This window comes from Diutina rugosa (assembly GCF_008704595.1).
Source record: "Diutina rugosa strain CBS 613 chromosome Unknown scaffold6_size315584, whole genome shotgun sequence".
Taxonomy (NCBI): Eukaryota; Fungi; Ascomycota; class Pichiomycetes; order Serinales; family Debaryomycetaceae; genus Diutina; species Diutina rugosa.
In genome coordinates this window covers 122686-134749 of record NW_022995116.1, presented here as the reverse complement: position 1 = coordinate 134749, position 12064 = coordinate 122686, and the positions used below count along the sequence as shown (strand labels likewise).

At 49.2% G+C, this 12064-nt stretch overlaps 7 protein-coding genes across 7 annotated transcripts; 2 read left to right on the top strand and 5 right to left on the bottom strand. All coding sequences in view use genetic code 12, as the record gives it.

Moving 5' to 3' along the window:
* Positions 1-151: 151 nt before the first annotated feature.
* DIURU_002250 (uncharacterized protein) lies at positions 152-622 on the top strand (the record flags this gene model as incomplete). The annotated part of the gene is made up of 1 exon (XM_034154881.1): positions 152-622. The coding sequence occupies one exon, from the start codon at positions 152-154 to the stop codon at positions 620-622; it is 471 nt and encodes a 156-aa protein (XP_034012944.1).
* Positions 623-2559: 1937 nt separating this feature from the next.
* On the top strand, positions 2560-5223 carry DIURU_002249 (ubiquitin-ubiquitin ligase; the record flags this gene model as incomplete). Its single annotated transcript, XM_034154879.1, has 1 exon — positions 2560-5223. One exon carries the CDS (start codon positions 2560-2562, stop codon positions 5221-5223), a length of 2664 nt encoding a protein of 887 aa, XP_034012943.1.
* Positions 5224-5366: 143 nt separating this feature from the next.
* Positions 5367-5951, bottom strand: RLP24 (ATPase-activating ribosome biosynthesis protein; the record flags this gene model as incomplete). The annotated part of the gene is made up of 1 exon (XM_034154878.1): positions 5367-5951. One exon carries the CDS (start codon positions 5949-5951, stop codon positions 5367-5369), a length of 585 nt encoding a protein of 194 aa, XP_034012942.1.
* Positions 5952-6358: 407 nt separating this feature from the next.
* On the bottom strand, positions 6359-7294 carry DIURU_002247 (ERMES complex subunit; the record flags this gene model as incomplete). Its single annotated transcript, XM_034154877.1, has 1 exon — positions 6359-7294. The coding sequence occupies one exon, from the start codon at positions 7292-7294 to the stop codon at positions 6359-6361; it is 936 nt and encodes a 311-aa protein (XP_034012941.1).
* A 133-nt stretch (positions 7295-7427) lies between these two features.
* Positions 7428-8771, bottom strand: PCT1 (choline-phosphate cytidylyltransferase; the record flags this gene model as incomplete). Its single annotated transcript, XM_034154876.1, has 1 exon — positions 7428-8771. One exon carries the CDS (start codon positions 8769-8771, stop codon positions 7428-7430), a length of 1344 nt encoding a protein of 447 aa, XP_034012940.1.
* A 406-nt stretch (positions 8772-9177) lies between these two features.
* On the bottom strand, positions 9178-10203 carry DIURU_002245 (RNA-binding ATPase activator; the record flags this gene model as incomplete). Its single annotated transcript, XM_034154875.1, has 1 exon — positions 9178-10203. The coding sequence occupies one exon, from the start codon at positions 10201-10203 to the stop codon at positions 9178-9180; it is 1026 nt and encodes a 341-aa protein (XP_034012939.1).
* Positions 10204-10588: 385 nt separating this feature from the next.
* On the bottom strand, positions 10589-11683 carry URA4 (dihydroorotase; the record flags this gene model as incomplete). The annotated part of the gene is made up of 1 exon (XM_034154874.1): positions 10589-11683. One exon carries the CDS (start codon positions 11681-11683, stop codon positions 10589-10591), a length of 1095 nt encoding a protein of 364 aa, XP_034012938.1.
* Between the last annotated feature and the right edge of the window lie 381 nt (positions 11684-12064).

The following is a 12064-nucleotide window of genomic DNA, read 5'->3' as shown; positions in this document are numbered from 1 at the left end:
AAGGGGATATACCTTGAAAGCTCGGCTACTCGTTGTTCCATATAGACTACTGTCACAACATTGCCCTTCGTCGTACCACACCTGCTGACGACAGTAAGATTGCACAGAGAGCTTACGTTCCCTACTACCATCCTCAGGGTACGCCTCCACAATGACAGCTGTACCACTTGCTGTGGCCCAATGTTTGGACCAGTCTGTGGAAATAAAGCTGGACGATAAGGCCAAGCTTACTTTTGACGAATTGCTAGCTCTGGGCCCACAAAAAGAAAACGGCACAGTCTACGATCTGTCCCTGGAAGAAGACGGCTTGGACGAACGCTTTCCCGGTGCTCACCAATGGATCGAACAGCTCGCTGATTTATGGCTGGAAAACAAGCGACCAATCACTATTGCTGAGCTTGAGACAATCTACGGCAAGCGCCTTCTTCCTCGTTTAAGCAATATTTTCCAAGAAGAGGCGAAATTAATCAATGCTATCGAGGATAAACGTCGCATAGAATTCGTCTTACTCTATGGGCAATCTTTGAAGATGACAGTATGCCTACATGTGAGGTACACACAGCTTCAATCGAGGAAGTCTTCAGCTTCGTCAATGACTGCCGCTCCGATTTACCTTATGTGACGTCCACAGACCTTAGCAAGACCATTGATGCCATTGTGGTCAAGCATAGACTCAAGAGTTGCCTCGGTTCTGTGATTGACGAGTTCTTTGAGGAGAAATGTCCCTATATGCCTCAAACTATACAAGAAGTTATTGACGCCTTCTTCCACGCCATTGGGAGACCCTTGGAGGTGGGTCGAGAAATATACAAAAGATTTATTGAGGCAACCAATCCGATTACTAGTAATTGGAATATTACCCAAATTGAAGCCTTTAAGCGCCTCCCACACGTTAAGGCACTCATGGATAAAGTGGACAATCCTTTGACATTTTTGTACCTATTTCTGGTTGGAGAAGAACCGTTTGCTTGCTTGTATTCCGAGGTCAGACGGTTGCTTTCCTTACCGATAATCACTATATCGGGTGTTTGCAGGATCTACGCATACGATGTTCGGTTACCAAGTCCTCCCCAAACTTCCACCGTGCTGAAAAGAAGATTTCGACGTCTAAGACGAAATGGAAGAAAACGCCCTGGAAAAAAGTTTAGACGTTAGCTTTTTTATACTTACGCCCTGCTTCGTTATACATAACGCCTCCCCCACTCATCGTGACATGCTTGATAATAAATATGCAAATACAAGTATCTACTATTCTGTACCTAAGTGTAGTTTAGTGTGGGGATTCATACACCCAAAATAAACCCTGATCCGCCCAACAGGTCCTCACCAGCACCGAGGCTACTATACTATAATAGTGCTCTTGTCCGATTAAGCACGGGCCACAATTTTATATGCAGACGAATTGAACGCTGTTAACTATGGGGTCGTTCAATTTGTCTGCATAGTAGTTCTAGGGATCATGAAAAGACTAATCACATAGCTTATCAAATTTGGATCATTCAAAGTATAGGTGATCGCCATGGCCCTGATACGTGATCTCGACCTAAGCTGCATTCAGAACAATGTTATGATGCTCAACAGCAAAGTCAATAAACAACTGGAGAGGCTTCTCAAATTGGCTATAGCAGTTCGTGACTACGAAGCCAGTGGTGACATTAATCCACCAATTGATCAGACGCTACCCTTTCAATTGAACCCTCTTATTTGTGAGGTATTCGTAGAGGAACCTTCTCGTTACCAAGAGACAAAGAATGAGTTAATGCTGGTCATTCCGCTATACGAGACGTTGCGTTCCTGCTTAATCAACTTGCAAAACGCCAAATGCTGTAACAGCCTCGAAGAGGAAGCTCAAGAACAGAGGCGAAGCGAATTGGAAATGGAAGCGACGCAAAATTTTTCCAACTACTTACTAGTCTTTGGTTATGTGGGTGAGAGGACGCTTAATCGCTACGGTGACCCATCCAGGTCCTCTGTGCTGAGGGCTACAACGAGTTGCGTGAGGTGTCAGATATAGATCCGATAACACTGCAAGCTTTCACAATTCTACTGCAATTAGCAATTCAGGAGCTACGTAGTGGCGTTGTGATCATAATTGATTTGACTAGGATTGACCTTGAAGTTAAAGCTACGTGTCTTGAAGCGATTCGTCAAAAGGCTAACGTGGAAAAATTGACGATAATCAAAACGACAGATGCAAACGATCGATCGATGGAACCACACATCTTGTTTGTTTATATGGAGAACATTTGCGATTCCCCGAACTATTCCTACTTGTAATGATATGGTGAGCGATTAAATGCTCACCACGATAGACCCGAAGTCGTAATTTGGTAATTAGACGCAAATATCAAAATTTAAACTTTACACGCCTAAAGGTTGTCATTTTTCGCAGATCAGACATAACGGTTGTGATCGAAATTACTCAGCGATTACCTCAGCGATCGCAGCGGAGGAAGCCGCACCACTAACCACTGACCCCTACCGACCCCCACTGTCGCCACCGATTCGCCCCCAAAACATCCACACAGCCCTCCGGACGCCGCTACCTCTTATCGGTTAATGCTCAACTTCACCGGGTCCACCAAGAAACGCGTCATCAACCTCGGAAACCGCACCACGGGTGCCAACCAGCAGCGGTTTCTCGAGCAACAGCGCCTCCAGCGGCTCGAGCGAGAGCGGCTCCGCCGTGAGGACGATGCTGCTAGAGTGATCCAGCGGTACGTTCGGCGCTACCTTGATCTCCACCACCACATCGCCGCATTGCTGCCTCCAGCGCTGCTGGAGTTAGCGATCGCTTATATCCGGCTCGCGTCCCGATGGTGCCCCGACAGCCCTAATTTGCCTGCTTATATCACTCAGGTGATTGAGTCGATTAATACCAATGCTCACCAGTTGCTGCCGCTGGATCTCCGGCTGTTAGTGGTCGCTTGTCAGCGTGTCAACCTCACTAAAGCAATGGACACTCTAGTACTTAATGCGCCCGATAATTACTTTAAGGCTCCTCCAGGGACATTTGCGGGAGTGCTTTCATCCACCACATCGCTACCGGTAGCTCTCAAAGTGAATATTGGCGACTCTGTCGACGCTTTCGTCCACTGGCTCATGAACCACTCCGACCCTAAACAGCTGGCATACCCTCAATTGATTAACCAAGCATACCTCAACCTTGTTCCCTATACTCGTGACCTCCCCAATGAAACACTAGTGCATTTGCTTGCGGTCTATATTGGCGCCGTAGGGTCGGTGGCGTTGCTGGATGTGTCCGTGGTCACCAGTCTCCTTAGTCCCATCACCACCAGTATCTCTGATGATGAAGATGAACCAGGGATGGTGGTGGAGCCGTGGATCGAACGTAATCTCGTGCAATTATACTCGTCGCAGTTCCTTGATAAGTTGTTACAGCTGGAACGCCACAAGCTCCTTTCGTCGTTGGCAGTGCTCATTCAATTGAGTCCTCAGCATCGCAGCAAGCTTTGTACGGCGATATGTGTCAAACGAGAAGTGTTTGGATATCTTTACAATGAGCTTCTGGGCCATGAAGTGTACCAAAAGATTGTTAATTCGCCGACGCCATTATACTCGCTGTTATCACAGTTCGCCTCAATTGCAAATGAGCTGGATTTCTGGAAGTTGGTATACATGTTCATTGAGCTTCTTCTGTTCTTCTTAGTGGTTACCAACGATATCAGTCTCCAAAAAGACCAAGGGCTTTTCTCATTGGTTCAACTCGCTGAGTTTGCCGATCTCCTCAAGAACTTGACCCTCACATTCATCATCAAACGCCCCGAAGGATCGTGGGACCGCATCAAATACGCCAGCATCAATTTGCTCAACCAGATCCACTCCATCAACCAGCGACTTAGGTTCTTACCGGCCGATTTCAACACGTTGAAGGAGATCCCCATGAACGTTGATATCCTCTATAAAGTGTACAAGGCTCGTGCTGACCGTGAAGATGCTGATCTGACGGTTACTTTACTGAACGTGTACGCGGCGCAGTTAGAGATCCTTGAGCATCTCCCCTACTTTTTCCCATTTATGGATCGTGTACACCTCTTCCGTTTACTTGTATCGGTTGATCACCTGGAGAACTGGTTCACCTTCCACCAAAGCAAGCTTGAAGCTCAGATCCGCAGAGGGCACATCTTCGAGGATGGGTACGAGGCGTTTGCCCTGGCGGGACCAGAGTTCAAAAACCAGCTTGCCATCAACTTTACCAGTGACGTTGGCGGTCGGGAAGCTGGGATTGATGGTGGCGGCTTGACCAAGGAGTTCTTAACGTCGACCATCGCCGAGGCGTTTCGGTCCGATCTGCACTTATTGGCAGAAACTGGCAATCGGCAATACTACCCGTCACCTGAGATCTACTACAAACTAACGCTCGACGTAGATACTCCGGATCAACACTCATACTTACGCCAACTACAATATTTGGGGCTCATTATTGGCAAGTGTTTGCTCGAAGGCGTTCTTGTTGACGTGCCGTTTGCACCTTTTTTCCTCAAGAAATGGTGTAAAAACAACGAGGCCAGCTCCATCAACGACTTGGCCGAGTTGGACGAGAGTCTTTACCTTAATTTATTGAAGCTAGAAAAGCTTCTGAGCGATGAGATTGACGAGTTGGGGCTCACGTTCACTATCGACGAAAACATTAACGGTACGGTAATCCCATTCAATTTGATCCCTGGCGGAGACCAAGTGGCCGTCACCACGGAGAACAGGCTCACCTATATTCACCAGCTTGCTAATTTCCGCCTCAACCGTCTGTTACGAGCACAAACCAACTCGTTCATCCAGGGGCTCTATAAAGTGATTGACTCGCTGTGGCTTGCGTTATTTGACGCTGAGGAACTCAAGCTTTTGATTTCTGGTGAGGACAAAATCAACATTGAAGAGTGGATCAAGCTGCTGGCGATCGGCGGTGGCTACCACGACGAGGACGTCACCATCAAGAACTTCTGGGAAGTGGTACGTGAGTTTGATGTTGAGGACCAGAAGAAGCTCTTGAAGTACGTGACGCTGGTGGGACGCCCCCCACTCACCGGGTTCCTGCTGCTCGAGCCGCCGTTCACCATCAACTTTGCTGGCAAAGACCTCAATCGGCTCCCTACAGCGCTGACGTGTGTCAACTTGCTTAAATTGCCCGACTACAAGGATAAAAAGCTCTTACGGGAGAAGTTGCTCTACGTGATCAACCTGGAAGCCGGCTTCGACTTGAGTTAATCAATGAATCACCTTGCACAGTCAGATCAAATCTCATCACATCAGCTGATCCAAGCTGTTATTAACTGACGTCTCATTGCTAAACCTAATATACATGCTATACATCACTTGCCGTTGGGCCACCGGGGAATCACGGCGCGGGGTTAGGCTCTCTGCTTGCGCTTCTTGGCTTTGAGCACCACCTTTTGCGCTTCCTCCTCTTCCTCTTCGTCGACGCTCATGGCGTCTTCCATTTCCTCGTCTTCTTCGTCTTCTTCTTCTTCTTCGGCCTCGGCGCGGGCCGCTTGCTTCTCCGCCGCCCGTCTCAACTCGACGTCTCTCATTCTCAACAACTCGGGGTGGTCCTCGACGAGCTTGCGGTCCAACGCCAACTGTCTTTCCTTGTTGCCCTTCATGCGGTTCTTGTAGAAGGCTCTCTCTCTCTTGCGGCGGATCTCTTCGATTCTCAGCATCGCCTTCAACGTGGTGGCGACGAGGTCACGGTTATAACGGACGGGGACGTTGCGGCGGGCGGCAAACGTGAGGGTGGAGTCGACCACAAGTTCCTTGCCGGCGGCCTTTCTGAACGCCTTCGTCCACCGGAGCTTTCTCGGGTTCCGGCGCTGCTTGAACGCCTTGTGGCACTTGGAGCGGCAGAATCTGAACTCCTTGGCGTCGTTACGCACGAAGGTAATCCCGTGAAGCGGGTACACCGGCAGCGAGCAGAAATGGCACTGGTAGATTCTCATCGCACAATGGTTCGCTGGGGTGGTAAATTCGCGATGAGGTTTATCGGTCCTCTGGGTATGAGCCCTGCGCGCGATGCTTAGACAAGGTATGTGATCGCATGCAAAAAAGCAAAACCCACAGAAAGAGGCGACGACTTTGAGGAGTATACTGATGGAGTTTGATTGATATTGTAAATCGATGAGGTTATGACATTAATATTAGTATCCAAATGTGTTGTGTCATGTAGATCTGATCTTGAGTCTTTGGGTTAGACAACGATCATAAGAAAACTTAAAGGATATAAGGATGATTTTATATCTCATATGTTCCGCTGACTCGGTCTACTTTCATAAAACGGTATTGTCATATCATACATTAAATAGTTCTATTTTAAGGTAGGTCATTTTAAGATTGAGTGCTGATAGCATCAAGTGGCATTAGCTTCCGGTTTGGCCCAGATGTGAGGCAACTTCACTTTAAAACTATGCGGTTCCACATACCTCAGAGTGAACCACAGCCGAAGCTGGGCCTCAATCACACTCAGAATCTTCGGCACGTCCTGTAGCTTAGCCCGCGACCCAATCAACAGCTTAATACTAATTTCCAACCGGTAGTCAGGCGAGAACAGAAGCATAAGCAGCGTGGGCAGGTTTTCATCGTTTTTGTCTTCTTTGACTAACGTGATGCCTAAGCAGCCGCTAAACCGCACAATCAGCACCGTCAACTCCACGGGTAACACCGCGGTTAACGGACGTGGATGGTTCAAAAGCAACTTAGTTTCGATGCCAAGCGTCAACGTATCGGACAAGTCGACGTCAATCAACGTTTGGAGCCCCTCGGGGGTCGAACAAACACGACAGTTAGAGCATATAGGGAAATCGTCACCAATATCAATTTCAGTCAATTTAATCCGATCGAGGAAATCAGGGAACGACGCCAGCAGTAAGAAGTTATTAAGCGAATGGTAGATGTTATCTCCTAAAAGGGCTTGCATCCGCAATTGGCTGATGGCCTGAGCCACAAGCACGTTGAACCAATCGAGGGTTTCCGGCGGGTGGTTCTTAACATCGTAATAGGTCTTTTCGAGGATCTTCAGTTGCCTCGGTGTTTCATCCTCGTCATCATGTTTCACCACCACTGAGCCTGCCAGCTCGTCAAAGGTGGTTTTCGTCTGCTGGTCGGAAAACACAAAGAACTTGATGAACACGACGATGACGACGATCACCAGCACCTGGCCCAAAATGAGCCCCTGGGTGAACGACCACGGCCTCCGCGCATTGGTGTCGGCGCCAAGTTCTAGCTGGAGCTCCTCTCGTAGCTGCTGGAGAAGACTGGTGGCGTCTTGGGACATGGCGTCTTCCATCCCCACCGTTCGCGCTACCATCCGTGCGGCAGACTACAAAATGAATACACTAATTACACCAATAGTTACGCAAATCATCATCATTTATTGTCACATACGGCTAAATATACAACCTGTGGTGAGGTGCTAACCGCTACACCGTCTTTTTCGGGGTCTTCTTCGGCGTTTTCGACACTGGCTTCGCTACTTTGATGGCCAGTTTGGGCGTGTGGATCTTTTGCGGCGTTGCCTTTGAAGGAGTCCCCTTGGCTGAAATCGCCTTGACCGGAGTCGATTTGACCAGGTTTTTAAGCGGCGTTTTCAGCGGCGTCTTCAGCGGCGTCTTCGTCGCCTTGGCCGGCGACGTGACTGGGGTCACCTCGATAGTACCGTTAGCCAGAAGCTTTTTGGGGGTTTGCGGCACTTCGGGGATCTTAATCGGCAAGATTTCGTCGTCCAGGTCATTGGTACCGTCACCGGAGATCCACTTCAAGAAGTTGAGGTCCTTGTTGGCGTTGCCCATGTATTTCTGAGCAAACTTTTCGAGGGGCAGCCGCGAGTCCTCGGAGAGGAGCTGCTGCATGTCCATGGTTTTGTTGCGCAAGTACTCGCGGATCTCCTCGTACAAGTCCTTGGAAACATTGTTCAAGTTGTTTTTGTTCTTGGTCCAGTAGCCGCGGAAATCCTGGATATTTTTCTTGAAATCGAGTTCGTTCTTTTTGAGCCAACTGACGTTAAGCTCTTTGCGGGTTGCCCCACGCGCAAAGTTGCGCATCAAGTACTTGTCGTAGTCGCGGATGATCTTGGAGATGATGTCCGACGTCAGAATCCCCTCGGTTCTCTGGGTGGCCAAAAACTTACCCTGCTTCTTAATCGGTTCGTAGATGTCGTCAGCCTCCGCCGCCGCGTACGGCAAGTCGTCGTGGGCAACGTAGTCGATGTTATGCTTTTCCAAGAACTCCGGGGTGACGAACCACGGAGCGTTGGGGATGACCTCGTCCACCCACCGGCAGTGCTTCAACGTCTCGCACCGGTCCTTATCCGAAAGCACCGTGAGCCCCTTGCGCTTATGGGTCTCAGTATCCAGTGGGATGCCACACACCAACTGGACGTTGGGGAACGCCTTCTTTGCCTGCTCCAATTGCTTCATGTGGCCCAAGTGGAACAAGTCAAACACGCCATCGGCGTAGATGCGAATCGGCCGACCCTTAGGCGGCAAATTGAACTTGTACCCTTTAGGACGAAACTTGCGGAGCTCTTCCGGGAGTTCGGCGTCAAGTTCCTTTTCTCTTTTGTCGAATTCCGCCTGTTGTGGCGAATTGGGCTGAGCCACCTTCGCCCGCTTCGGCTCGGGAGCGGTTCCAGAAGCGTCCGTCAGCGTCAGCTGGGCGTCGTCACCACTGTCCCGGGCCCGCTTCTTGCGGAACAAAGGGATCTTCGCCGCAAGCGCCTCCATGGATAGCGTCTTCCGCAATGGCTTGTGCTGCGCTTCACTCATGGCCTAACCCGATCGCACTTGTGGAGCAACGTTTTTCGCGCGCCCACGAGGACGATGGCTGTGGCAGAGGAGACGGCAAAGAGTAAAGATATGGTGAAAGTAACGTGAATCTAAATGTGTCATTTTGAAAGTATAGTTAAATTTAACAAACAATGGCATTTAATCACAATTTACCGATTCATCATAGTTCAAGCTCATTGTCAGACGCGTTGTTTACTGTTATCTGACATTTGCTTGTGATAGCAATACCAAGCAATTGTCCAGTCACACCCATAGATAACCTAAAAGTAAGACGAACCTTTTAGTACCATAAGTCAGTTGTTGATGTCATAATCAATTCAGCTCACGGAGAATATCTCTACGTTTTATTATTCCTTTTTTTGAAGTATTAAGTGTCGTAATCATGCTAAAAAATTTGGTTAATCACCAGTTCCAACTGGTCGCCGGCCTTCTCCTTGGTGAACTTAGTGGTGTCGGCATCGGCCCGGGCACTGGCGATCTTTCTCTGCTTGAACGTCCGCCGCACCTTGTCGTCGTCTTCATGCTTCTTCGGCGCCTCTTCATCCTCAGCGCGACGCTTCTTGGCCCGTTCGATCATCTTGGCCGTCTCCACATTCTCGATAAACGTCTTATTCACCTTACGTTGGCGAGACACTTCGAGGGCAAGCTTAGCCTGTCTCACTTCGTTCTCAGTGGCGAGCTGTTGTTGTAAGTCTTGCCAGGTGTACTTGCGGAGATAGCGCAAATTGAGGATGTCGTCATGGTAGCGGTCCTTTTTGTTTCCCCCGATCTTCTGTCCGTTCATCGTCATCGCACACAACTTGGCGTGCTTCTTCTTCTCAAACTCGACCCACCCTTCGGTAAAATTCTGCCGCTTGTTACCCTTATACTTGATCCGCTTGCGGCGTAACTTTTCGTCTTCTGGCTGTAAAAAGATCCGCCCCACGGGACCAAACCTCAGCATGATCAGTCGGAGTTTAGACGGTTGCATAAATGGTGGCACCAGAGTTAAATGGACCACGCCGGACTTTTTAACTCTCTTTTGTTCCTTAGCCAATCTTTCGGGGGTCATCTTCTTCAACTTCTTATTAAGCTTCTCCGGGATCTGAGACTGTGCCTGTTCAGTGTCTTCCTTCGCTTCGTCATCCTTGTCGTCAACTCCGTCATTGTTGTCATCTCCCGTGGTTTCCTTAGCGGCCTCTTCATCATCGTTATCATCTCCGAGCTCTTCTTCCTCATCGTCGGAGCCGAACACTTCTTCTTCGTCATCGGACTCAGCGTCACCCGCCACGGGGAGGTGGGCTTTCTTCACCCCCTTGGCGGGGAACACCCCTTCTTCGTCACTCGAGACGTCAAAGTCATCGCTGAGGTCGCCAGCAACGTCGGCGATCGGAAGCTTGGCGGCCTTCGTGCTCTTCTTGGAGGCAGGCATCGACAACGGGTGGTTATACACAGGCTTAAACAAGAGCGACTTCTGGCGAGTGCGATGATCAAGCGATGCGATGCACCCGATAAGGTGCGTGGAAACGCGAAGAACGCGAAGAACCGTAAACCAAAAGCCAATGGGAAATACTTGCTAGCCAACAAAATTTATGCCTTTGAAGCAGTAATCATTACTCTTAACTTATAAAAAAGAAAAAGATTTAAAAAATTCAATGATAGTCATTAAATTCATGCTTTTCGAGTGGCATCAGTTGAAATCACTACATCGGATCGTAATACTAAAATCTGAAAAACTCAATTAAAATGTTACCACTTATTCTATTTCCCCTCTATTATCTATATACACTCAGTTCGATTCACTCAGTCCCATTGGCTTAGTTCCATTCGACTTGCCAGTGCAAGGTTTGCCCCGCTTCAAAAGGGACCACCGACAACGTGTCGTTCGACACCAGCGACGGCACCACGTTGTCTCTCTTTACCAACAGCACTCTCTGCAGTTCCTTAGCCTTGATTTCGTCGACATTGACTTCGTAAAAGGCAAACCCATTGTCACGAACAAACTTGGGTAAAGTATCCAATTTGCCAGCCTTGTCGAACACTTCAGCAACGTAGGCCAACGCGTGCGACGAGGTGTAGACACCAGCACACACGCCGGTGTGGACGGCCTTCTTTTCCACGGGGTGAGGCGCCGAGTCGGAGCCGAAGAAGAACCACGGTTCACCGGAGGTGGCAGCGTCCACCAAGGCTCTCATGTCGCGAGGCAACTTGGCCACGGGCTTACAAAAGTTGATGGGGTTACCCGCCCATCTGTCAATGGTGAGCGACAAGTGATGGGCGGTGATGGTGGCGGCCACGGTGACGTCAGCCCCCAGCTTACCCTTATTAATGTCTCTCACCGTCTCAATAGCATCGGCAGTGGTGCAGTGTTCGAGGATGATCTTAAGCTTAGGGAAGTCGGCGTGCAATTTGCGCAAAGCAGGCAAGAATTTCGGCTCGGCGTTCAACACGGTGATGTCATCGCCGTCGGCTTCCGGTTCGTCCTTAGCGGGCTTTTCCCCGTGCAAGTTAAGCACCAAGTTGTTACGTTGCAACGCTTCAAACACCGGGTAGAAGGGAGTGAAATCGTTAGGGTCGACGCCGGCAGCAGAGTTGGTGGTGACACCGGCAGGGTAGCACTTGACCCCCTGGATAGCTCCCATTTTAGCCGCTTCGTCGATGAGTTCGGGAGTCAAAGCAGGACACAAGTAGAACGACATCAAGAAGGTGGTGTGCGGGGCCAACTCCTGGAGCTGCTTCTTGTAGGAGACGACTTGGTCGATGGTGGTGATGGGGGGCACCAAGTTGGGCATGACGTAGCACACGGAAACCCCGCCTTCACGTACGGTGGGTGTAATCAAGTCCATCATGGCGCCATCTCTAAGATGGACGTGGAAGTCGCCGGCAACGCCAAGGTCGATCTTGGTGGTCATTGGTGGTGTGAGGTGTGTGTGAGGAAAGAATTTGTGCGGAAACGTGGGGAATTATAATATGGTGCGGGATAGTATAGACAATCAGGTTGAGGTAAGTGGAGTGATGAATTTGCCAAGATGTTAGGTTATGATTTTGAGTATGGTACGATAATTGAAGGAGATGGTGACCATCGAAGGCTGAGTGATCGAAGCCTATGGACTCCGATAGAAGACTACTAGTTGCTAAAAAACCATGAATGGCCATGAGTGTATTCACAAAATGATTCATATGGACCATAAACAGAGTCGACTAAGGCAAATTCCAGAATGAAAATTTTCAGCGTAATATCAGTCAACTTTAGTATTCTTTAAGTGGCTACTGGCAATTGTGGTCCTGCGATG